The sequence below is a fragment of the Mustela erminea genome, chromosome 1 (assembly GCF_009829155.1).
Source record: "Mustela erminea isolate mMusErm1 chromosome 1, mMusErm1.Pri, whole genome shotgun sequence".
Classification (NCBI taxonomy): Eukaryota; Metazoa; Chordata; class Mammalia; order Carnivora; family Mustelidae; genus Mustela; species Mustela erminea.
The window spans coordinates 98041361-98067594 of NC_045614.1; the positions used below are offsets into that span (position 1 = coordinate 98041361).

A 26234-nucleotide genomic window follows, 5' to 3' on the forward strand; every position below is an offset into this window, starting at 1 on the left:
CTATCTGCTGACACTTCTCAAAAGAGTAGCCATGCTTTTTAACCACAACACAATTAAGTTTGAATATTAAAAAATACAAATAAAACATTTCCAAATATTTGAAATTGAAAACCAATCTTCTAAATAACTTAGGAGTCAAAAGTGTCATAACAAAAAATGTTAATAAGTACTTAAGATAAAATGAAAACATTACAGGTCAAAATTTTTAAGATATTATGCAACTAGAGCTTTGAAGGAAATTTATAGCCTTTAATACCTCAATTAGAAAAGAAAAAAATGATTTGAAAACTAATATGCTTAGTGTCATATTTATGAATTTAGAAAAGGGGCTGCAAAATAAAGTGAGAACTAAAAATCAAAGGCAAAAGTTGATTCATTGGAAATACTGAAAAACTGAATAAACTTTTAGTAAGATTAAACAATAAATATGGTGAAAGAAAAAGGCAATGTAACAGATAAAGCATAGATGTATTAAAAAATCAGCAATAGCTTAATGACAATAAATTTGAAAATCTAGATGAAATGGATAATTCTTAAAAATATAGTTTATGATAATAAAAATATATTATATAATAATAATATAATAAAAATAGAGTTTACCAAAACATAAAGATATAATTGAATAATCTTACACTTATTAAAGAAATCAAAGTATTAGCTAAAAATATTTCCACAAAGCAACAATTTATAGATAAATGGTACCAAAATTTCAAGGAACAAACACACCATTTCTACTATATATAAACTCCTCCTCCAAAAGAAAAAGAGATTATATCTATCAACTCATCCCATGAAACTAGAATAACTTTGTTACCAAAAACAAAGCACAAGAAAGAAAAATTACAGCCATTTTATAGCTGATGAATTGGCAAAGTTGAGACAATATTAATCAGCAAGATTTCTTTCACATTGTTGTTTAGAAAATAAAGGTATAGACTATTTTGGAAAACAATTTAGCATAATCTTATAAAGTTGAATATTTCCGTTCTTATGAATGGAAATTCATAAGAATTCCACACTCAAAAGAGCAATTCCACACTCAAAAGAAATTCTTGCCTACATGTACTAGGAAACTTGTATATGTGTAAGAATATGTATACAGAACTACTTGTTATAGCAAAACAAAAAAACGAAAACAAGATAAAATAAAAAAAGAAACAACCCAAATATTCATCAACAGGAAAAGGGACACATAAATTTTGGCACACTCACCCAATGATATATGACACAGCAGTGAAAATGAATAAATTATAGATTCTTACAATAACATGCATGAATCTTACTAAGATGATACTGGGTAAGAAGAGCTAGTCCCAATGTGATATGTGTTTTATAAAGCTCAGAAACAAGCAAAACTAATAATACATAATAATATATTGTTTGGATATATTTTAGCAAATGTATACACACACACACACACACACACACACACACACACAAGCTAAAATTTATTAGCATATATATGCTAAATTTTTTAAATTAAAAAATAAATAAAATTTAAAATAAAAAGGGAATGATAAACATAAAATTTGGGATGTGCAAGAAAGGAGGACCACATAGGTAGACACAAATGTCTATTATTAAAAGTGTGAATTAACAGATATTACATATTTTAAAAAAAATAAGAAGATCAATGATGATAGTGTACATGAAAGAAAGATTATGACAAATACAAATCTGTATAGTTGAGATCCACTTTAAAAAAGACAGAAACCAACTCACTCCATCTCTAGAAAATCATCTATGTTCAAACCACTCTAGAAAGGACCTAACTGAGCCATGTGAAGAGAACAGGATATTTGGTCCTAAGTCACATTGAGCAAAGTCACACTGTTATTAAAATTGAGTCACACCCAAACAAAAATCAGCTCAGAGTGGGAGAAGTCAGCTGCCAGAACATACCCACCCAACAGGCAAGAAATGAGAAAAGAAAAAGATGAAGATTCTAGAGATCCTTCAAGGACATCCTGAAATAATCATTTTCAAAAAAATTTGACAGTTGTTTACATTCTCTCTAAAAACTTTATCTCAATGTGCTTCTATTCTATGGACTCTGAATAAGAAAGACTCTGCACTGTACAAGAATGCATTTAATAACTCCTGGTCACTCACTTTTGATTATTTGCATTAAAAAAGGCGCTTTCAAGGCACACTGGAATTGTAAAAGTTATAAATACCAAATCCAGGGGCGCCTGGGTGGCTCAGTGGGTTAAAGCCTCTGCCTTCGGCTCAGGTCATGATCCCAGGGTCCTGGGATCGAGCCCCGCATCGGGTTGTCCGCTCCGCGGAGAGCCTGCTTCCTCCTCTCTCTCTTTCTACCTGCCTCTCTGCCTACTTGTAATCTCTGTCTGTCAAATAAATAAATAAAATCTTTAAAAAAAAAATACCAAATCTAGATTGTTTCTTATACTTTTCTGGAAAGGAAACCATAATTTCCTTTTCCTATAGATGAAAAATTGTCTTTAAGAGTGGAAAAGTTCCCTCCCAAAGATATTGAAAGCTTTTAATTTTGTTAATGGGCAACAAATGTTCATAAAAAGTTACAGACTAATCCATATCACCAGCACCAAATGTTAGATTCTTTTTTTTTTTAATTATTTATTTCTTTTCCGCATAACAGTATTCCAAATGTTAGATTCTAAGGGCAAAGCTGACTGAGGGAAAGAGAGCTGTGTTCGTTCAGCTTTATCACCCATGAATGTAGAAGCAGTCTTGTGGCATACGTACCATATACTCCAACTCCTTGGCCTGCCTACATTAGAGAAGCTGAGTTTGAAACATTTCGGTGTATGTTCAAGAGCTGCTAATTAACATCGCTTAAGCAAGTCTCCTATGAACAAACAAGTCAGTTTGATCTTTATATTATTCTACCCCAGTGATGCTGGGGAGAACATCACTAAAAGCAGGGAGACCTTATACTAGTCGTAAAAAATCATCATCACCATATCATCATCATCTAACACAGTAATAAGCACCTAATCTGGCAAACACTGAATTAAGTTCTCTCTCATTTAATATTTATAACATTATAAGAAATAGATTTAAAGAGTGTCAGTAGCTTGCCCAAGGCCTCTCACTAATAAGTAATACAGCCCAGATTTAACCTGGTCTGTGAAAATTCATCAATCTGTTATTTCTAGTATTTATTAATCAGGCAATAAAATCACAGTTTAAATCTTCTCACAATGAAGTCAACTTTGTTCCACTTCATCATTTCTACCATAATCATACAATATGCTCTCTGAATGAAGTCAAGGTACTCACTCTGGGCCAAGAGACTGCACAATAAGCCCATGCTATTTATCATGACATAAAAATTCACATGAATATTCTTTGCTAAAGAAATAATGATTTATAGTTCTAAAAAGAAAATACGTCACTTTTTAGATTCCATAACAGATTAAGTTTTAAGTGTGAATAAAAATCGTTGGATAAAGTTCAAATATAAAATTAGCAATAAATGATAAAATGCCACGAATTTTCTTCATTACAATAGAGTCTGAGGTCTGCAAACTAGTGCCAAACCAGGGCCAGATGCCTGTTTATATAAATAAAGTTTTATCGGAACAGTTACTTTCATATTGCCTATGGCTGCTTTTGTGCTATTATGGCAGAGTTGAATATTTATGATTAAGACTGCCTGGGCCTCTACAGAAAGTTTGTTGACCCTGTCCTAGAAAACCCAAAAATAAAGTTTGCGTTAGAAGTGTGATAAAGAGTGATAAAGACCCGTGATCAAAAGTGGCTAAACACAGAACTGTCACCAGTCTGTAACAGCATGAAAATGTCGGCAAAGGTTGTTTTTACCTTGAAGGTTTTCCTTCTTCAACAAAGAATTGAGTTGATTCATAGCATTGAAGGTGAGAATGGACTCTACAGATGCTCTGTATCTCCCAGAATGCTCAGTGCTGACATTCAGCCCCAGACTCTGAATGCCTTGTCCAGTCTCTATCTCTTCCAGGAGGGGAAGCTCATGAGGAAGAAAACTGGAAACTATGCTGTGAAGAGTTGGCTCCTTAGAATCTGGATCTAGTAACCAGCACGCCACCTAAATGGGTTCAAAGACATTGGTACACACTTAAGTTAAAAGGGGAAAATGCTCATTTCTAATCTCACTCCTTTTCACTTAATACTAATTCAGTGGTCTTCCCAGGAGAGGAGAACAAAAGTGTAACTGCAAATTGTACAGGGACTCATTTTTGGTACGAGTGAGAGCAGTTTTCAAAAAAAGAAAACTTATGACTTTTCCATTACAGCATTCCTGCTGATCTGGTTCTGAAATAGCCTTGAAATCCAAGTGCCTCTCAGAGATAATTAAAGCCATATTTCTGAAAATATAGATGAAATCTTCTCCACAAAGGCTGATTTTGGCTAAGCTACTGTAATAAAGATGGGCCTATATAAGTTTTAGGTTTTTAAAAGTTCTTTCAACATCATAAGAAGTGATACCATTAAAACTTTATACCCAAAATTTTAGAGAGCCTCTAGGCTTTGCCCTCAGGATGAGGGCCTGCCAACAGGGCCATCCAACAAACCATTTGACTGCTAATTTTAACTTCCCTGCCAGATTAGAAGACCTGTAGTTTCGTGTGTGCGTGTGCACATGACTTTTATTTCCTTTTCTTAAAATTTAAATTCAGTTAATTAACATACACTATATTATTAGTTTCAGAGGTAGAGTTCAGTGATTCATCAGTCTTATATGTATAATACCAGTGCTCATTACATCACGTGACTTCCTTGATATCCATCACTCAGTTACCCTATTCCCAACTCCCCAGCAAGCCCCAGTTATTTCCTATGATTAAGAGTCTCTTATGGTTTATCTCCTGTAGTTTCTAACACTAGGTGATCTAGCAGATCAAAACTCAATTAGAATAAGGAAACTTAAGCCCTTTTCATAATTCTGGCAATTACATGACTCAATTACTTCTTCTGTACTTTAAGAATGTAGTTTGATACGGAAGAGTGATATTGTGAAATATAATAAGAAATATAAATTTGGCCTTCGTCCCCATTTCTATCACAGAACTTCTAAAACCTTGGAAATTTCCTAAACTGTGAGATAAAGGCATCTTTTGTCATGTTAATGAGGTGACTTTAGAAATGCCCCTAGGTTACCTAAGGATGGGAGTTGGCTACCAGAGGAACCAATCCTGTGATTGAAGGGTTGGAACTTTCAGCCTGACCCCTTGACCTGCTAGGAGGTGCCTGGATGTTGAATTATCACCTATGACCAATGATTTAATCAAACATGCCTATGCAATGAAGGTTCCATAAAATCCCAAAATGACAGGGATTGGAGAGCTTTGAGGCTGATGAACACAGAGGAGCTGGCAAGAGTAATATGCTTAGACTGAGCATGGAAGCTCCCCTCCATCTGATTAATTGAATCTGAAAGGGGAGGAGGTCACAAGAACCTCTCATTTATAGTCAGTCAGAAACAGAGATAAGAACCTGGACTTAGAACTTACATCTGACATCCTTGTCAGATGTCCTTAGAGGGAGAGGGATCCTTGGAATATCTAGTCTATAGTCAGTTGGTCAGAAGCACAAGTGTTAACTTGGGCTTGCAGCTGGCCTCAAAATAGCAGGCACTACTGTGGCACTGACCCTTAACCTGTGGAATCTGATGCTATCACCAGGGCTGAATTGTAGGAAACCCAGCTAGTGTTTCCAGCATGTCTTGATGATATGGGAGAAACCCTACAAACAAATCAGAATTGGTCTCAGAACAATTTTACTTGCTGTCAGAGAAGTGGGTCTTACTAGAAGGGTCCGGCTCACAGAAACACATGGTTTATAAAGAGAAAGGATAAAAGGATGGGGGATGATGATGCTTTGATCTCTGGATGGCTACCTAGTGACCCATGTATGAAACTGTACCTACACTACAGTTACTAAGGGTAAAATTTACTAATGCAACTTAGAAATGGCAGACCTAACTCCTGAGGAGTTGGCTCACTGGATATATAAGTACATGAAAAGTAGTAAGCACACTAAGCATACAATCTCTTGGTTACTGTTATCTGCGGTAGCTAAATAAAAGTAAAGGAAAGTGATAGGTCTGGGAATTATTGGTGAACAAAACTCTGATCTGAGTTGGTCTGAGCCTCAAGTCAACTGTTCAGGGGCAACATGAAACAACCCTAAGACCTCTGGTCACCAGTAAGGTAATCAACGTGGGAGTGAAATACCTAGAAACTATCAAAACCAGGAGGTATAGTATGATAGAGTTGTTTTATTTTGTGGATCAGTATCATCAACTCTGCATCAGTAATGCAGAGAACCACCAAAATGGATTATGAGAGTAATTTAGGAGTGTTTGGTTTGGGATGCTGCAGAATGGAAGAGCAGAGGGTTGATGTAGGACCCAGAGCTCACTATGGTACAATTCAAGTTGAGTGTATGTGATCCAGACACATGGGAGTTTATTCCTATGGGAACAGCTAGTCTGGTGTATTGGATAAAAACCATTATAAAGTCCGTTTACACTGAAAGGGGGACTGTCCCTCTTCTCTTATAAATGCCAACTGGACACCCCAGATAAAACAGTTGATATTCTTCATATGCTTCACATGCTTCAAAGCAGTCCCATATGGGACTGCTTTATAACTGAGATATTTACCTGCTGAAATCTAACCATTACTCAAGTCATAGTAAATGCTCTGGTTTAAGGTAGCCCATTTCACACAGGTACCCCATATAACCTTACTGTTGCAAAACTGAAGGACAGTTTGGAAAGCCTCATGAAATTTGCCTTCTCAGCTTTCTCTCATAGGCTTTACAGATGGTAATAAAAACATTACGTTTATTGACAAGAGAATGGGAAAAGTCAGGGGGAGGTCAAGAAACTTCCCAACAAGGTGGAAATTTTTAAAAGGTTAAGAAATAAGGTGAATGTGAAGCAAATATTGATAGGAGCAAGGGAAAGAGGAAACAGAAAGGAAAGAGTCTCAGGACTCACACCAGCAGGATGGAAAGTTTTAGATGGTTATTAAGAAATGTGATGAATAAAATGGGTATTGATGGATTAAAAAAAAAAGATTTTAATAAAGTATTACCAAAGGTTGGGTGGGTTAAAGCAACCCCCATTAAAGGGCCCCAAACAGGAGCATCTGGGTGGCTCAGTGGGTTAAGCCTCTGCCTTCAGCTCAGGTCATGATCTCAGGGTCCTGGGATCGAGCCCCACAGATTAATCAAGTTAAAGACTGATAAAAGAGCTGGGGTCCCTTGGCTCAACCCCTCCCTGGGAACCCAAAGCCTTTCAGAGAACAGTGGGTAAAACTATCAGGCGGTAGAAAAGAGAAGTTCCCAGGACTCCCTGGAGGGAGATCTAGGAACCTTGGTACTAAAACCCATTCATAAAGCCTTGACTTGGGCTACAGTAGAATAAGAGAATTGCAAAAATTTAATGGTTGATAGGATTATGTAAACTGGAATGTTTAAGCAGGTATTATATAAAGAAGTTGTATCTCCTTGGGGTGCATGGATAGCTTAAGTATCCATTTAAGTATCTGCCTTTGGCTCAGATCATAATCCTGGGGTCCTGGGATCAAGTCCTGGCTCCCTGCTCAGCAGGGAGTCTGCTTCTCCCTCTCCTTTTGCCCCTCCCCACACTGGTCCTCAGGTGAGCACATGTGCCCTCTTTCACAAAAAAATCTTCACAAAAAAAGAAAAAGAAGTCATATTGTCTTTAACTGAATATTTTATGGTAATGGTATTACATCTGCCTGGGGAACACTTCCTCAACCTATCTAGTTTTATAAAACCAAAACACATTGATGAAGTCCTAATGGAGGTTATAGTTAGAAATGTGAGAGTTGGCAGAATGAAAGAAAAGGTCTGTAGGAGAATTGATATGTTTGAACAGGCTTTAGATGAAGTGGTTGGGTCTTTACCTGATTGAATTTTAGGGATGGATATTATGTGTAACAAAGGAACATGTCCCATAATTAGTACTGTAAAACACAAAAGGCATGTTAAGTCCCACCCTTCAACCAATGTTAAATGCTCTGTGCAAACCAGTAAGTTTGCCTGAGCCCACACAGTGTGGAATGAAGCTTGAGTGTTGGTAGCGACATATTCTTTGTGCAATAGCCCTATCTGGAGACTGGGGCTAATGACAAGAGCTTGGGCGCATGTGCCGACAATGGCTACAGGGACTTTAAACAAGAGAATTTCCATTTAAGGGTATTTACGGCCTTGCTATCTGTTATTATTAATTGAAGTTATTCTTATGACTAATGGATATACCATGACCTTGAAACCTGAAATACCTACCCAACACGGGTAATATCTGAGAAATGCTCTAACGGAGTTGGCAATGCCCAGTAGAGTTCCATAATAAAATGGAAACATGTTATACAGGATCATGCTGCCTGGAGAATGCGAAAAAGAGATATTCAAGAGCAGGGAGCCTCTTTTCTCTTCGGCTTGACTCTGGCATTGTGTGAGGAGTTGCTGCTGAATTCTATTGTCACTGATGTGCTCTATAAACAGCTCATGACTGACAAAAAGCTGCTAGGTTTGTGGATGGCAGTTCCAAAGTGAATGGACAATACCCTGTTTTGGAAAGTCATCATCCTATTCAAAGAAGATAGAAACAGATCATCTCGGTGTACTGAATTGCATGCTATTTTCCTAGCAGTGATGAAAGAATTGAACAGCTGGGAAAAGGCCCTATATTTGGGTTTCCACTGGCTCATGAATAATGCCTGATAGCATGGCCAAAATTTCAGTCAGGATGACAATGGCGACCTAGCCTGCTAAACGGATGCTCCTACAGAACACAGTCCTATGGAAATTTGAAGGGGTGCATTAAAGTAGGACACATTAATGCCCTTCACAAGAACTCCCTTCCAGGTTTGGAAGGTGACTAGAATTATCAAGCAGATGTCTCTGCATGCCCCTTTGAGATGGTTACCTGAGCCCATGAATGAAGGGGAATGAGGGGAATGAGCACAGGGTTTGCTGTAGTAATGCAGAAATGGGCTGAATCTAGACATATTCCTCTTGTACCCTCTGAGGCACAGAAGGCTAAAACAAACTATTCTGTCAATGAGAGAGTCAGAGACTACAGATGGTTATTTGGCAGATTCCCCAGAAGGAAGGCCAGGAATATAGCTGGTAGGTGATACTAATGCTAGTACCCTTGGAGAGGTACAAATGGGTCCAGATAGGAACAGACATTGACTCTGGACCATGCTTTGCTTTCCTGCGTATAGATACAAATGTTATGAGTGCTATAAAAGAACCAGAACAGAAGATACTGCACCAGTTTTGATGGTTGACCAACATTTCTTCAGACCAAAGAACACACTTGATAGCCCATAATGCTCAACGAGGTGCAAAGAGATATCCTCAGTACTAGTTTGATAGAGAATTGGAATGGGCAGCTAAAATGGAGGGAGATAAAGGAAGCAAGGCTGGTGTATAGGTAAGTCTTCATGAGTATGTGCTCCCATTCAACATGAACATGAGTGGGGCTAAAGGTGTGTCCCCACCGGATATAGTTCTCTGTTTGGATCTGGGAAAGTAAGGATGGGGAAGATGCTGGTATACACTCTTCTTCACATCACCTCAACTTTTTTCCTCTTAGCTGATGCATGGGTCACAGGCCCAGGACTACAAGTATAAGGGATGGAAATAGTGATTCCTAAGTAAGAAACTATAATCATGCCAGATGGGGTGAAGGCACATCCTGACCCATCAGGCCCTTCAGAATTATAACACAAAGGTTAAAAGCATAGAAGGAAAAATAGTAGCTATGGGTAAAGAAATAAGTAAGTAGATTATATAATGAAGAAAATCCAATATTAACACCTCAAAAGAAGCTCTAAGCAAGAGATTATATTGTCTCTTAGCTCAATTATGTTAGATACCTGAAAAGGTGAAGCCATATATTGCTGACACCCCTCTTACTTTTGGAACCTGGCAAGATCAAATGGAAGCCTACAAACCTGAGATACATTTTCATATAATGATGATGGACTGGATAGTTAATAACTGAAATGGGGTTCTAGTAATGTGCCAACTTCTTTTAACTTTTACTACTGTTTTGCTATAATACTCATATTATAACAATCGTTTGAAGACCAGGGGTGGACTATGACATTGTGACTTATAAGAAACTTGTATTTGGTCCTCCTTCTCATTTCTAGCACAAAACTAAAATCTCTGAAATCTGCTAAAATGAGAGACACCCTCAAAAAAAAAAAAAAAAAGACGAAGAAGAAAAGATGTCTTTTGTTATGTTAATTAGGTGGCTTTTGGAATGTCCCTAGGTCACCAAAGGATGGGGATTGTTGTTAGAAGAACCATCCCTGTGATTGGGGGGTTGGAAATTTTGGTCCCACACTCCTAGGATGGGGGAGGAGCTAGTGGCTGCACCAATGGCCAATGATTTAATCAATCATGCCTACGTATGATGTCTCCATAAAAACCCAAAAAGCAGGGTTTGGAGAGCTTCCAGGTTGGTGAATAAATGGAAATGCAGGGCGCCTGGGTGGCTCAGTGGGTTAAGCCGCTGCCTTCGGCTCAGGTCATGATCTCAGGGTCCTGGGATCGAGTCCCGCATCGGGCTCTCTGCTCAGCAGGGAGTCTGCTTCCTCCTCTCTCTCTCTCTGCCTGCCTCTCTGCCTACTTGTGATTTCTCTCTGTCAAATAAATAAATAAAATCTTTAAAAAAAAAAAAAAAAAATGGAAATGCAGGGAGAGTGGTGTGTTTGGAGAGGGTATAGAAGCTTCATGCCCCTTCTTACATATCTCTTCCTATTTACCTCTTCATCTGGCTATTGATCCAAACCCTTTAATATCTTTTGTAAAAAACAAAACAAAACAAAACATAAAACCAGTAATTTAAGGAATAAACTGGCTTCATGATTTCTGTGAGCCCCTTTAGCAAATTAATTGAACCCAAGGAGGAGGTGGTAGGAAACTTTGATTTATAGCTGGTGAGTCAGAAGCAAAGGTAACAACCCGAATAGGCAGTGTCAGAACTGAGTTCAATTGTAGGATAGTCAGCTGGTACCCAGGGAATTGTTGGAGGTGTGGGAACCTCCCCACCACCACGTTAGAAATTGGTGATCAGAAACCTTTTAGAGAATATTGAATAAGGTAGTTTGACGTAAAAGTTCACACATGTTTCTTATAAACATGAGATTTTTAAAATTAATAGTTTATCTTCTTGCATCAAAACTATTATAATTGACAAAACCAATTATGCAATGTTTCAGGTAGTTTATGCAAAAAGTGCTATAATAAATCTGAGATGGTATAGTTTTTGTTGTTGTTGTTTTTGTTTTTTTGGTATAGTAGTTTTTTTTTAAGTTTTTAAATTTTAATTCCAATAAGTTAACATACCATACAGTATTAGTTCTGGTGTACAATACAGTGATTCAACACTTCCCTTCCCTTCCCTTCCCGGTGCTTATCACGACAGGTGCCTTTCTCACCACCCACCCTGTTCCCCCATCCCAGATCCCCTCCCCGCTGGTAACCATCAGTTTGTTCTCTAGAGGGAAGAGTTTGGAAACTCGTATGACCCATATTCTCATTTTGGACTCTGGAACATCAAAAATTTTTTGAGTTTTTTTGTTTAAATTCAGTAATTAACATATACTGTATTATTAGTTTCAGAGATAGAGTTCAGTGATTCATTGGTGTTATATAATACCCAGTGCTCATTACATCACATGCCCTCCTTAATGTCTATCATCCAGTTACCCCATAACCCCCCGCCAGAAATTCTTAGTTTGTTTCCTATGATTAAGAGTATCTTATGGTTTGTCTCTCTCTCTGATTTTGTATTGCTTTACTTTTCCCTCTCTTTCTCTATGATCCTGTTTTGTTTCTTAAATTACACATGTGAGATCATATAATAACTCTTTCTTTGATCAGCTTATTTATATTTAACTTATTTATATCCTCTTGCTCTATCCACATCGTTGCAAAGGCAAGATTTTTTTTTTTTTTTTGAGGGCCGAATAGTATGGAACATCAAAATTAAGTGACAACTTTTTATATTCAGGAAAGGTCAATTTAAAAACTACACAATTTATCACATGTAAACCAAGTCTAGCCTGAACTACAGAAAAGGACAGTATCTTCAGTTTATCTAATACTGCCTTTGGAAATCTTTCCCCCAAAAAGCTAAAGAAACTAAGAAACCAAAATTTATTCTGTTATTGATTATATTGCTAATAACAACCAAGTAATCATATATCAATTCAAATTAATATTCCATATGCCTCATGTATTCAGTATCAACAGGGGGAAAAACAATACTCTTTGAAAGCTATAAGATTATAAATAAATGTCTTATGAAAATGATTTAACTGTAAAGTGTATGTTACAATAACATAAGTTACCCTTTCCTTAACTCAGAATCATCATTATGAAAAGTCTAAAATGCTTTGTTATTATAATAGCAAAGTTCTCAGAGGCTAGTAAGGTAATTTGTCTTATGCCAAATGGCCCTAACTACCATTCTTTTTGATGTCTTAGGTTTATACATTTTTCCTATTTTCTGCCTCTGTCTTCATTGATATTTGAAACATCCTCGTATCCTATATTTGAATCTGACAGTTCTCATTTCATTTCTAATTTACTGAGAGAGAAAACCAAACATAACCAAAATAAAAAAATTTTTACATCTCTGAGGAAAGGTATGAACTTCAAATTTGTGGAATCTCTGTTTTTATCTACACAGAGGTAGCTGGTGTATCACATTCTATTCTCGGTGAATGAGATTACTAGATAAAAGAGTGACTACTCTAAAAAATTTAAGCTTCACTGTTAGAGCTAAATAAATACCAAGTCATTTAAGAATTAACACAATGAAAAAAAAAAAGAATTAACAAATGCATTAAAAATTTTTTTAAGTATGGTAAAAATTAAATAAGACATGAAACCTTAGGATCTTCATAACTTTGTTCCAGGGAGATACCACAAGACAGAAGAAGAATTTTATAGCTCTGGATGAAGTCATACATGATAACAGAACGTTCTTTATCAGATTCCTCTTGAAAGCAGGATAGAAGATACCACATTCTCTCTTTCACAGTCAGGCTTGGATCCAGAGAAGGTGGGACCAAACTGGAACTAATTTCTTTAGAAAACAAACAGAAAGTCTTAAGGCAAACATTACATGCATTCATTTGAAGCAGCAATTTTTAGTGAAAAGACTGAAAAGCCTAAGGGTCTAACTCCATGGAACCAATAATTCAGCATCACCTTATTCAGGTCACATGGCTTCAAAGATTAAGTGCTTCATATTTTAAATATTATAGCTTTTGCCATGTAATTAATAATACTCTATTTAATTAGGTGAAATTTTTAAATTTCTAGGAATAAATTTACACTTCTCAGAATAAGGAGTTAAAAACATAAAAGGTATTTTGAAATGAATTTTAAATGAAATCCTTTTTTAAAAGATTTAGTACGAACGTATAACATTAGATTAAAAAAAATAGAAGTTCAAGTATCTATTTAACATAACACATTTTCCCTCAAAACAACTGAAAAATATTTCATTCTTCACGGCATTCTTTAAAATGTTGATTTATTAATTTTGCTCCTTTCTAAAACCAATCTATCAGCTAGGTAATGTAACAACTGTAATCAAATCATATCCTCTCAATTTTACATACATCTACAAAAGTTGTATGATTCAGCTATTGTAGATGTTCAACTCATTTCTGTCTCTAGATAAGTTCCAGACCTAGTCAATAACATGTAAAAAAAAGTCTGGAAAGAAACCGCTATGATCCAATCTTCAAAAGTAAACCCTCAAGGTGGCCAGGAAGTCCCAAAGTCTCCACTGCCTTCAAGAAGAAAAGATAGTATCAGTAGCCCATGGGATAAGTAAAGGGGAATAAAGGTAGTACCTAAGACATACATTCTAGTTAATAAATGAACTAATGTACACAATAGTCACTATCCCACCCCAAAAAAATTTTTAAGCCTAAAAATAAATTCTAGTTAAGTATCAGGAAGTTATTCTCAACAAACAGGTCATTATCCTAATAGAGGTTATATTAAAATTATATGGTGATTAAGCCAATAGTGACTACTTACCAGGATGCTTTTGTTCCTTCTGCAATGAAAAATAATAAGCATCTCTTCCACCCCAGCATACTGCCAGACCAACAACCAGGATGTCATCACAACCTTTAACAGGAATGCCATCATCTCTAATAGGGGTTTCCTGAGGTGAGCTAACTAAGTAAATCAAAAGTGAAATAATTTAAAATCTCAAAACAAAACCATTAAACTGAATGTTAAAAACAAAACAAAACAAAAAAGTGATTGGGGGAAGAGAAAGATGGTGGAAGAATAGGAGACCTAAATTTCATCTGGTCCCAGGAATTCAGATAGATATTTATCAAACCATACTGAACACCTACAAACTCAATGGAGATCGAAGAAAAGAATAGCAGCAGTTCAATGAACAGAAAAGCGACCACTTTCTGGAGAGTAGGATATGCAGACAAGTGAATCTGAGGCAATATTTGGGAAGATAGACCACAGGGAGAGAGCCTCTTTCAGCTTGCTACTGGCAAGTGATACAGCAGTGGAGCCCCAAATCAGAACTTTTTAAGATGTCTGTTCTGCTCAGGGACATCACTCCAGTGGCTAAGCGGAGGGTCAACCTCTCTGGGACAGTGTGGTCTCAGGACCCTTTGGGTCACAAAAAGACCAGGAGTGACTAAGTGTGGCAGAGCTCCCAAGTATCAGAGCAGGGAAGCCAGCTACAAAGAGGGAGCTGAGGAGTGGGCTCTTAGCTTGGGGCTGTCATAAACCGTGATCTGCAGCACAATTGGGGCACTACTCTTCAAGCAAGGACCCAACAAGTGGCAGATCCGGAGAGACTCCCTTTCCTCCCAAGGGAGGAGCAGCACCAGAGAACACTACAGGAATCTGAGTTTGGAAACTCCAAAAGGGGTCATGTGTCAGAGAGCCAGAGATAGAAACACTCAGTCAAAGGCTGGGTGAGCATAGAGTGCAGCCAGAGATCAGGGAGAGAGAAGTGATTGACTGCTTTTCTCTGAGAGCTGATTGAGGAGTGGGGTCCTGAGTTCTCAGCTCCTCCAGGGCCAGAGATTGGAAGGCTGCCATTTTCATTCTCACCTTCCAAAGCCATATGGAAAACATTCATGAAACAAAAGCTACCGAGAGTGAACCCAAGCAGATTACTTAGCCTGGCCCCTGTCAAAGGCGGTGCAATTCCATCTGCCTCAGGCAAAGACATTTGAGAACCACTGCAACAGGCCCATCCCCCAGAACATCAGCAAGAGCATCCAGTCAAGACCAAGTTAATCAATCAATGAGAACCACAAAACTCTGGCACTAGGGGAATAGAGCACATAGAATTAAAACTTTTTTTCCCATGATTCTTTAGTCTTTCAAAGTTAATGTTTTTAATTTTCATTATTTTTTCTTTTTCTATTTTTAAAAAATTTTTCTTTTTTCCGTTTTCAATTTACATTATTTTCAGCTTATCTTACTATCTTTTCATCCAATCAATTCCTTTTCTAAATCCTTTTTGTCATTTTTATACTCATATTCTATCCCTTCATTGTATTTAACCTTATTTTATATATATACATATACATATATGTATATATATGCTTTTCTTTCTTTAAAGTTTTGGGATACAGTTTCTTCTAAGAAACCAAGAGACCCTAAATCTAGCAAATGGCTTTGTTCTACTCTCCCACCTGATCACATTTTCTCCTTTTTAAAAAAGTTTTTTTCATTCTTTTTTCAACTATCTTATTAATTCCTTTTTAAAAATCTTTTACAATTTTCATCTTTATAGTCATATTCTATCCCTTCTTTGTATTTACCCTTATTATTGTAATATACATCTTTCTTTAAAATTTTAGGAGGCAGGTTCTTCTAACAGAACAAAATACACTCAAAATCTAGGGTGTGCCTCTGTTCTATTCACTAGCCTAATCATATACTTTCTTTCTTGCTTTTTTTTTTTCTCCTTCCTTTTCTCTCTGGTATTGGGTCTCTATTGATTTGTTTAGTGTATATTTTCCTGGAGTCCTGGTTACCCTTTTAGCATTTTGTTCTCTCATTCATCAGTTCTTCTCTGGACAAAATGAAAAAACAGAATAACTAGCCTCAAAAGAAAAAAAAAAAAAGTACAAGAGGCAGTACCAACTGCCAGGGATTAAGGACATTAGTAAAACATCAGAACTAGAGTTAATAATGATTATTATATAGATGCTAGATGGGCTTGAAAAAAGGAAAGGCAGTACTAGAGAATCCTTTTCAGAAAAATAAAAAAACTAAAATCTAACCAAGTCAAAATCAAAAAGGCTATTAATGAGGTACAATCAAATATGGAGGTTGTAACTGCTAGGCTAAATCAGGTAGAAGAAAGAAAGGAATAACAAATGATGGAGAATAAAGAAGCTGAGAAAAAGAGAGATAAATAATTACTGGATAATGAGGGGAGAATTCAAGACTTAGTGATACCATAAGACAAAACAATATTAGAATAATTGGGATCCCAGAAGAAGACGCAGAGAAGGGGGCAGAAGGTATATTAGAGCAAATGATAGCAGAGAACTTCCCTAATTTGGGGAAGGAAACAGGCATCAAAATTCAGGAGGCACGAGTTCGAAGAGTCAAGATGGCGGAGAAGTAGCAGGCTGAGAATACTTCAGCTAGCCGGAGATCAGCTAGATAGCTTATCTAAAGATTGCAAACACCTGCAAATCCATCGGCAGATCGAAGAGAAGAAGAACAGCAATTCTGGAAACAGAAAAACAACCACTTTCTGAAAGGTAGGACTGGCGGAGAAGTGAATCCAAAGCGACGGGAAGATAGGCCCCGGGGGGAGGGGCCGGCTCCCGGCAAGCGGCAGAGCAACGGAGCACAAAATCAGGACTTTTAAAAGTCTGTTCCGTTTAGGGACATCGCTCCAGAGGCTAAACCAGGGTGAAGCCCACACGGGGTCAGCGTGGCCTCAGGTCCCACAGGGTCACAGAAGGATCGGGGGTGTCTGAGTGTCGCAGAGCTTGCGCGTATAAGAACGGGAAAGCCGGCAACAGAGATAGAGCTGACAGTAAGCTCGCAGCTCGGGGTTACCTTGAACCGCTCGCAGGATCGGTGAGCTCGGAGCACGGCTGGAGGTCAGGCAGACGGGAGTAACTGGGCGCTGTTCTCTGAGGGCGCACTGAGGAGTGGGGCCCCCAGGCTCTCGGCTCATCTGGGCTGGAGACCAGGAGGCCGCCATTTGTATTCCCTTCCTCTGGAACTCTACGGAAAGCACTCAGGGAACAAAAGCTCCTGAAAGCAAAGCCGAGCGGATTACTCAGCCGGGCCCCTGGTAGGGGATGTGCAATTCCGCCTGGGGCAAAGACACTTGAGAATCACTACACCAGGCCCCTCCCCCAGAAGATCAACAAGAAATCAAGCCAAGACCAAGTTCACCTACCAAGGAGTGCGGTTTCAATACCAAGGAGAGCAGCAGAATGCCAGAGGAGGAGAAAGCAAAGCACAGAATTCATGGCTTTCTCCCTGTGATTTTTTTTTTCTTTTCTTTTTTTTCTTTTTTTCCCCTATGATTTTTTTAGTCTTGCAGTTAATTTAATTTTTTTCTTTTTCATTTTTTTTCTCTTCTTCTGCTAAAATTTTTTTAAACTTTTACCCTTTTCTTTTTTAACGTTTTTTAACTAGTTCATCTAATATATATATATTTCTTCCTTTTTATTTTTTTCTTTATTCGTTTTCCTTTTCTAAATTCTTTTTTTTTTCTTTCTTTCTTTTTGAACCTCTTTTTAACCCCTTTTTCCCCCCTCACGATTTGGGATCTCTTCTGATTAGGTTAAACCATATTTTTCTGGGGCTGTTGCCACACTTTTAGTATTTTACTTGCTCTTTCATATACTCTTATCTGGACAAAATGACAAGGCGGAAAAATTCACCACAAAAAAAAGAACAAGAGGCAGTACTGAAGGCTAGGGACCAAATCAATACAGACATAGGTAATATGTCAGATCTAGAGTTCAGAATGACAATTCTCAAGGTTCTAGCCGGGCTCGAAAAAGGCATGGAAGATATTAGAGAAACCCTCTTGGGAGATATAAAAGCCCTTTCTGGAGAAATAAAAGAAGTGAAATCTAACCAAGTTGAAATCAAAAAAGCTATTAATGAGGTGCAATCAAAGATGGAGACTCTCACTGCTAGGATAAATGAGGCAGAAGAAAGAATTAGTGATATAGAAGACCAAATGACAGAGAATAAAGAAGCTGAGCAAAAGAGGGACAAACAGCTACTGGACCATGAGGGGAGAATTCGAGAGATAAGTGACACCATAAGACGAAACAACATTAGAATAATTGGGATTCCAGAAGAAGAAGAAAGAGAGAGGGGAGCAGAAGGTATACTGGAGAGAATTATTGGGGAGAATTTCCCCAATATGGCAAAGGGAACGAGCATCAAAATTCAGGAGGTTCAGAGAACGCCCCTCAAAATCAATAAGAATAGGCCCACACCCCGTCACCTTATAGTAAAATTTACAAGTCTTAGTGACAAAGAGAAAATCCTGAAAGCAGCCCGGGAAAAGAGGTCTGTAACATACAATGGTAAAAATATTAGATTGGCAGCTGATTTATCCACAGAGACCTGGCAGGCCAGAAAGAGCTGGCATGATATTTTCGGAGCACTAAACGAGAAAAACATGCAGCCAAGAATACTATATCCAGCTAGGCTATCATTGAAAATAGAAGGAGAGATTAAAAGCTTCTAGGACAAACAAAAACTGAAAGAATTTGCAAACACCAAACCAGCTCTACAGGAAATATTGAAAGGGGTCCTCTAAGCAAAGAGAGAGCCTACAAGTGGTAGATCAGTAAAGAACAGAGACAATATGCAGTAACAGTCACCTTACAGGCAATACATGGCACTAAATTCATATTTCTCAATAGTTACCCTGAATGTTAATGGGCTAAATGCCCCAATCAAAAGACACAGGGTATCAGAATGGATAAAAAAACAAACCCATCTATATGTTGCCTACAAGAAACTCATTTTAAGCCCGAAGATACCTCCAGATTTAAAGTGAGGGGGTGGAAAAGAATTTACCATGCTAATGGACATCAGAAGAAAGCAGGAGTGGCAATCCTTATATCAGATCAATTAGATTTTAAGCCAAAGACTATAATAAGAGATGAGGAAGGACACTCTATCATACTCAAAGGGTCTGTCCAACAAGAAGATCTAACAATTTTAAATATCTATGCCCCCAACGTGGGAGCAGCCAACTATATAAACCAATTAATAACAAAATCAAAGAAACACATCAACAATAATACAATAATAGTAGGGGACTTTAACACTCCCCTCACTGAAATGGACAGATCATCCAAGCAAAAGATCAACAAGGAAATAAAGGCCTTAAACGACACCTGGACCAGATGGACATCACAGATATATTCAGAACATTTCACCCCAAAGCAACAGAATACACATTCTTCTCTAGTGCACATGGAACATTCTCCAGAATAGATCACATCCTCGGTCCTAAATCAGGACTCAACCGGTATCAAAAGATTGGAATCATTCCCTGCATATTTTCAGACCACAATGCTCTGAAGCTAGATCTCAACCACAAGAGGAAGTTTGGAAAGAACCCAAATACATAGAGACTAAACAGCATCCTTCTAAAGAATGAATGGGTCAACCGGGAAATTAAAGAAGAATTGAAAAAAATCATGGAAACAAATGATAATGAAAATACAACGGTTCAAAATCTGTGGGACACAACAAAGGCAGTCCTGAGAGGAAAATATATAGTGGTACAAGCCTTTCTCAAGGAACAAGAAAGGTCTCAGGTACACAACCTAACCCTACACCTAAAGGAGCTGGAGAAAGAACAAGAAAGAAACCCTAAGCCCAGCAGGAGAAAAGAAATCATAAAGATCAGAGCAGAAATCAATGAAATAGAAACCAAAAAAACAATAGAACAAATCAACGAAACTAGGAGCTGGTTCTTTGAAAGAATTAATAAAATTAATAACCCCCTGGCCCGACTTATCAAAAAGAAAAGAGAAAGGACCCAAATAAATAAAATCATGAGTGAAAGAGGAGAGATCACAACTAACACCAAAGAAATACAAACTATTATAAGAACATACTATGAGCAACTCTACGCCAACAAATTTGACAATCTGGAAGAAATGGATGCATTCCTAGAAACATATAAACTACCACAACTGAACCAGGAAGAAATAGAAAGCCTGAACAGACCGATAACCAGTAAGGAGATTGAAACAGTCATTAAAAATCTCCAAACAAACAAAAGCCCAGGGCCAGATGGCTTCCCGGGGGAATTCTACCAAACATTTAAAGAAGAACTAATTCCTATTCTCCTGAAACTGTTCCAAAAAATAGCAATGGAAGGAAAACTTCCAAACTCATTTTATGAGGCCAGCATCACCTTGATCCCAAAACCAGACAAGGATCCCATCAAAAAAGAGAGCTATAGACCAATATCCTTGATGAACACAGATGCGAAAATTCTCACCAAAATACTAGCCAATAGGATTCAACAGTACGTTAAAAGGATTCTTCACCAAGACCAAGTGGGATTTATTCCAGGGCTGCAAGGTTGGTTCAACATCCGCAAATCAGTCAATGTGATACAACACATCAATAAAAGAAAGAACAAGAACCATATGATACTCTCAATAGATGCTGAAAAAGCATTTGACAAAGTACAGCATCCCTTCCTGATCAAAACTCTTCAAAGTGTAGGGACAGAGGGCACATACCTCAATATTATCAATATATAGCATATACCTCATATTACCATTTATGAAAAACCCACTGCAAATACCATTCTCAATGGAGAAAAACTGAAAGCTTTTCCGCTAAGGTCAGGAACACGGCAGGGATGTCCGTTATCACCACTGCTATTCAACATAGTACTAGAAGTCCTAGCCTCAGCAATCAGACAACAAAAGGAAATTAAAGGCATCCAAATCGGCAAAGAAGAAGTCAAATTATCACTCTTTGCAGATGATATGATACACTATATGTGGAAAACCCAAAAGACTCCACTCCAAAACTGCTAGAACTTGTACAGGAATTCAGTAAAATGTCAGGATATAAAATCAATGCACAGAAATCAGTTGCATTTCTCTACACCAACAACAAGACAGAAGAAAGAGAAATTAAGGAGTCAATCCCATATACAATTGCACCCCAAACCATAAGATACCTAGGAATAAACCTAACCAAAGAGGCACAGAATCTATACTCAGAAAACTATAAAGTACTCATGAAAGAAATTGAGGAAGACACAAAGAAAAGAGGGTAGGGAAGGTTAGGGGGTTGGGCAAAATGGGTGAAAAAGAGTGGAAGATATGGGGTTCTGCTTATTGTAATGAATAAGTAATGGGAATAAAAGACACAGCATAAAATATATAGTCAATGATACTGTAATAGCAATGTATGGGGACAGATGGTAAACACAGTGTAATGTATAAATTTGTCAAATTGCCATGTTGTACACCTGAAATTAATGTATCATTACGTGTCAACTATACTCAAGTAAAAAAATTAAAAAACAAAACACACGTTCTATAAATTGAAGATCAAATACTCAAACTTTTATGAACAAATTCATGCATAAATACAGATTTAAGAAATCTTATCAAACCTTTGCTTTCCACAGAAGGTTGTCAAGCTGACTACAGCTATTACCAATTATACAAGATCCTTATTGTCATGAAGTAAGACAGGGATATGTATAAATGGTATTATCTAACAAAAGGTTCAAGTCTCTTAAAACCTGGAAGGGCTCTATGACCTTCGGGGTCAACATTTTGGCACAGAATTCATGAACATCAGTTGGAGGTACAAGTCTACTTGACATAAGTACTGAAATATATAGGTTATATACATTGTTTAAAATATAATGCCTTTTTTCTACGTACTTTTGTGATTATGTAAGTGAATAAGGAAATTACAAAGTAATAGAAAATAATTCGTAAGCACTGATGATTAATAAAAAGCATGATGTCATTAAAATACCAAAAAAGGAGATCCTTGTTCAAAATACATAGTTTTCACAAACTTATATTCTAATATTAATATGTTATATATAAATAATCACATACACATATATATGATTTTCTTAAAAAAGAAACACCATGTTTAATGGTAAATTTTAGCATACTCTAGCACCAGATATGGCCTGGAGTTAAAGAAGTGACAGATAGGGGACCTCTGTAAAGCCTCATAAAGTGAAAAGGATAAGGAAGTCAATAATCAAACAGAAGAGCTCCATGGCCTGACATAGGGCCAAGTCCAGACTAGCATTGAAGAAAGAGCTACCATTTGAGAGATGGATTCCTGATACACCCAATAATCAAGTGCTGGCCCTCAAACCAGCCACAATTGTGGTGCCTGCCGCAGCAATTAGCTTGGCTTCTATGTCTTTGTCCTGAGAGAAAAGACTGGTCTGAAACTCCTTTTGGACCACCTAGTGTGGAGATGTGCTCTAGGAAGGCTCTTTAGGTGGGATCCATGGCTTATGAAGAAAGAGGCAGACATAGGCCTGATTAGACCACAGCTACAACAGTGGATCAGTGCTAGGTAAATGAGTAGTCCCTTGGTGGTCTACATGAGTTCAGTAGTCCAGCTTGAGCTTTTTTCTCAGTGCTTGGCTCTCATACCCACATGTCCTGGAGTCACCCATCTCTTATACCAGATGGGAACTATTATTAATCTAGTTGCGCTCAACAATAAAACTGTTCTACAAGTAAACCCACATAGAAGAAACTTTAATTGAACTCTGAATAAATTTATTACATTTAATATCCAAAACTGAAAAGGCTCAGGCCCATCCCAAACCACTATTTTACATATAAAGATAAAAATATGAAAAAATTTTAAAAAAAAACTCTTACCTTGCTTAAACCTACCACCAATAACAGCACTTTTCGATGTCAAAGTACTGATCTTTTCACAAGCCAATGAGATGGAAAATCGCCTTTTGCTCTGCCACTCCTTAATGAATGTTCGAAAGAGAGTTTGGTCACTTGCTACATCAATTATGGCCAAACTTGCTGGGCTGAATGAGGCTGGAGTTAACTGCAATCCATCTTGTGATAACTGCAGTGAAAAAGTTGTGTCTCCAATAGGACTGTCCTCTTTTAAACCATTTCTACTCTCTGAACTTAAATCTTGGTTTTTAATATTTGAAGATGAGTAACCTTCACCAAGGTGTAAAACACTATGTGTTTTCTGAAGTTTTGCAGAAGATGTTCCAAGAATACTTGGAAATACCAGTTTAGAAGCAGATACTGGAGTGGGTGTAGGAGGAATGAGTCCATTATCATCAACTATATAGTTCTCTTTACAAGACAAGTGGGATGAGGTTTCAGCATGAAGGGCATTGGTCTCCAGTGTCCCAATCTTGCTTTTTACTTCAATATTAGGGGCAAATGAGATTCCTTGCCCTTGATTTGGCTCCAAATTTGAAATTACTTTTTGTTTGTCATTTACCTCTGTATTTTTTCCTTTCAAATTAGACAAGTTTATAGTTGTTAATTTTTGCTTTTCATTTTCTAGAGGACTGGCCACTTTGTCTAAAATTCTCTGCAGTCCTGGACTTAAATCAAATGATGCCCCTGACCATATGAATGCATTATTTTCCTCTGTCTCAGTTAATTTGGGTTTTTGAGACCTTTCATTTTTATCTCCTCCAATTACTTCTCTTTGTGGATAATCATTACCTACAGTCACTGGATCACTTAGTTCTAATGCCCTAAAAGATACTGCAGTATTCTGTTTTTCTTGGACAGGACATATTTCTACATTGTCCAAAGCTTCAACCATCTGAGCAGAATCTACTTCTGAAAATATAATAGACTCATCACTGAAACAAGTGTACTGTTGCTGATTATCTTGATTCTCATTCATATTTGATTTTCTTTTCATGCCCTCTCCTTGCAGACACACAGAATGACTGAAATGGTTTGATGTTAGTGCAGAAGAGAGGGGTTCTTTCACTTGTATATCAGGTGGTTGTTCTTTTACTAGGTAGTCTTCACTGAAACTGTCAAACAGTAAACTATCACTCAAATTCAAACTTGTTTCAGGAACTGGCAGACATTCTGTTTCTATACCAGTGGTAGTTCTCTTTTGAGGAACCAGAGGTATAACTGGTTTCATAGCTTCTTGTGTTTGATAACCTTGAAGAAAACTATTTAATTGAGAGTCAGTGACAGAAAGTTCATTCCTTTTAAAACAAGGGCCATTTTCCCTCAAGAGTATTGGAGAAAGAAAAATTGAGCTTTCTGGAGTCAGGATATCAATCCCATCCGAATCAGTGCCTTGTTTGATATTATCTGCGGGCTTAAGTTCCAAATGATTTTTATTTGTCACTCCGGGAGAATGCTGTTCACCAGGAAAAGTAATACAAATCTCATTCTGAAAAGAGAGTATGGAACTCTGATTGTCTAAGCATTTCTGCATCTTCCCTGTTGCCAACTTAGCATACTTCGCTTCTGGTTTGGCATTTTCAGTTGCCATCTGTTGTATAATTTTCTCTGACTGAGTATCCAGGTAGAAACTATCTTCAAATTCACAAGGAACTAAACCTAAGTCAGAAACACAATTATTCTTTGTTTTGTTTGCCGCATAAGCTTCTGTTTTTTCTTGTTTTCTAGATGTATTTGGAAAATTCTCATGCTGGCCTTCTGGTTCTCGAGTTGAGAGTATCTCAGTTCTGCTTATATTATCTCCTGATACCTGAAAATTATTTGATTTATTTTCCTCACTATTAAACTTCATAATTCCACACTTGATAATAACATTTGAGTCTCTATTCATATAACTACTGCCTGTCTCACAGGGCATTTGTCTCTCTATTATTTTTTTCTGTTTGGTATAAGTGTTCGTCTGCTTATCAGATTGTTTTTCTGGGCACTGGTTAACTGAGTAGGTGTCACGTTTTACATAAACATTCTGGTTTTTTGAATTGTTTTCTTCCACCAAGACTGTGTTTATTTTTTCTGACTCAACAACAGCAAATTCTCCTCCATTTTCACTAACCATATTAGTGGGTTGACAAGTCACTTTTTTACTCTGGGATTGTGTGATAAAATGTTTCACAAGAATATTATTAGTTTTTGTTTTGTTCTTTGAACTTTGTTCTCTTTCTAATGAGAATGACGCTTTGCTATATTTTCCCTCAGCACAGAATGAGACATTTTCAGCAAAAGGGTCTGGACTTCTAAATTCCACATTCTTTTCATCTAAGATAAATTCATCCCCATAATAAATATGATTAGACATAGTGTGTTCCTGTAAGTCAATTCTACAAATCTCAGTGTCTTTTTTAGGGCTACTGTGTTTAGATTGTTTTACAAGTTTACTATGTTTCCAAGATCCAGAGGCAGTACTCATCATTTTTGAATTGAAACTCTGAGCTTCTTTTTTTGTTTTCTCAAATAAGAGAGTCTGAACAACTTTCTTAGTGCGTGCTCTTCCCTCATTCAGAGAGGTTCTTAGCTTTTCTTTACTTATATTCAAAGAAGCCCGTTTTCTTGCTCTGGAAATGGAATGTACCTGGCGTTCTTGATTTCCATTCTGTAACTTATCATAAAAGGAGTTTGTATGCTCTCCACTTTTCTCTAAATCTTGCACAGTACTTGGGGAATGCTTAGCAGAAGAATCACTAAACATTGAGTTATTTTTTTTCTGTGATGTTAATCTTTCACAAGATCTTTTAGTTTGGGATATATATTTCTGTTCCTTTACTTCTGATTCACTGCTGGTCAATGAGTGTGTATCAGAATTTAAAAGGAAGTATGAATTCCATTGCACTCCCATTTCAACTAAGTCCTGCTGCAGAATCATTTTGGCTTCTTCCACAATAAGGGCTGCTGCTTCCCTTTCAGTTAAACCTTTTCTGCCAGTCACCCAAATAGTTCGCATATTCCGACGTTCTTCAACTGCTTCCTCTTCCTCATCCATTGCCTTTCGGGCACTATAAAGGATGCAAGAAAAGAAATAAATTAATGTATTGATTCATTCATGCATACCAAAGTATTTACTAAGCATTAACCTAATCTGTTCTAGGAACTAAAGAAATTGCACTGAACAAGAGGGAAATATATCTACTATTCTAGAGCTTACGTTCTTGTTGTGGAAATCAGAAAACAAACAAATATTAAAATACATTCTATGTCAACTGGTAA

The 26234-nt window shown here is 37.2% G+C and overlaps 1 protein-coding gene across 3 annotated transcripts in view; it reads right to left on the reverse strand.

The window, feature by feature from the left end:
• The window catches only part of POLQ (DNA polymerase theta), a 131028-nt gene that overhangs the window by 34189 nt on the left and 70605 nt on the right, over positions 1–26234 (reverse strand). For all 3 annotated transcript variants that reach the window (XM_032334783.1, XM_032334791.1, XM_032334799.1), the window contains exons 16-19: positions 22938–26023; positions 14080–14223; positions 12915–13111; positions 3808–4048 (exon numbers count right to left, since the gene is read on the reverse strand). In XM_032334783.1, the coding sequence (XP_032190674.1) occupies positions 3808–4048; positions 12915–13111; positions 14080–14223; positions 22938–26023 (3668 nt within the window). The remainder of the gene's footprint in view (positions 1–3807; positions 4049–12914; positions 13112–14079; positions 14224–22937; positions 26024–26234) is intronic.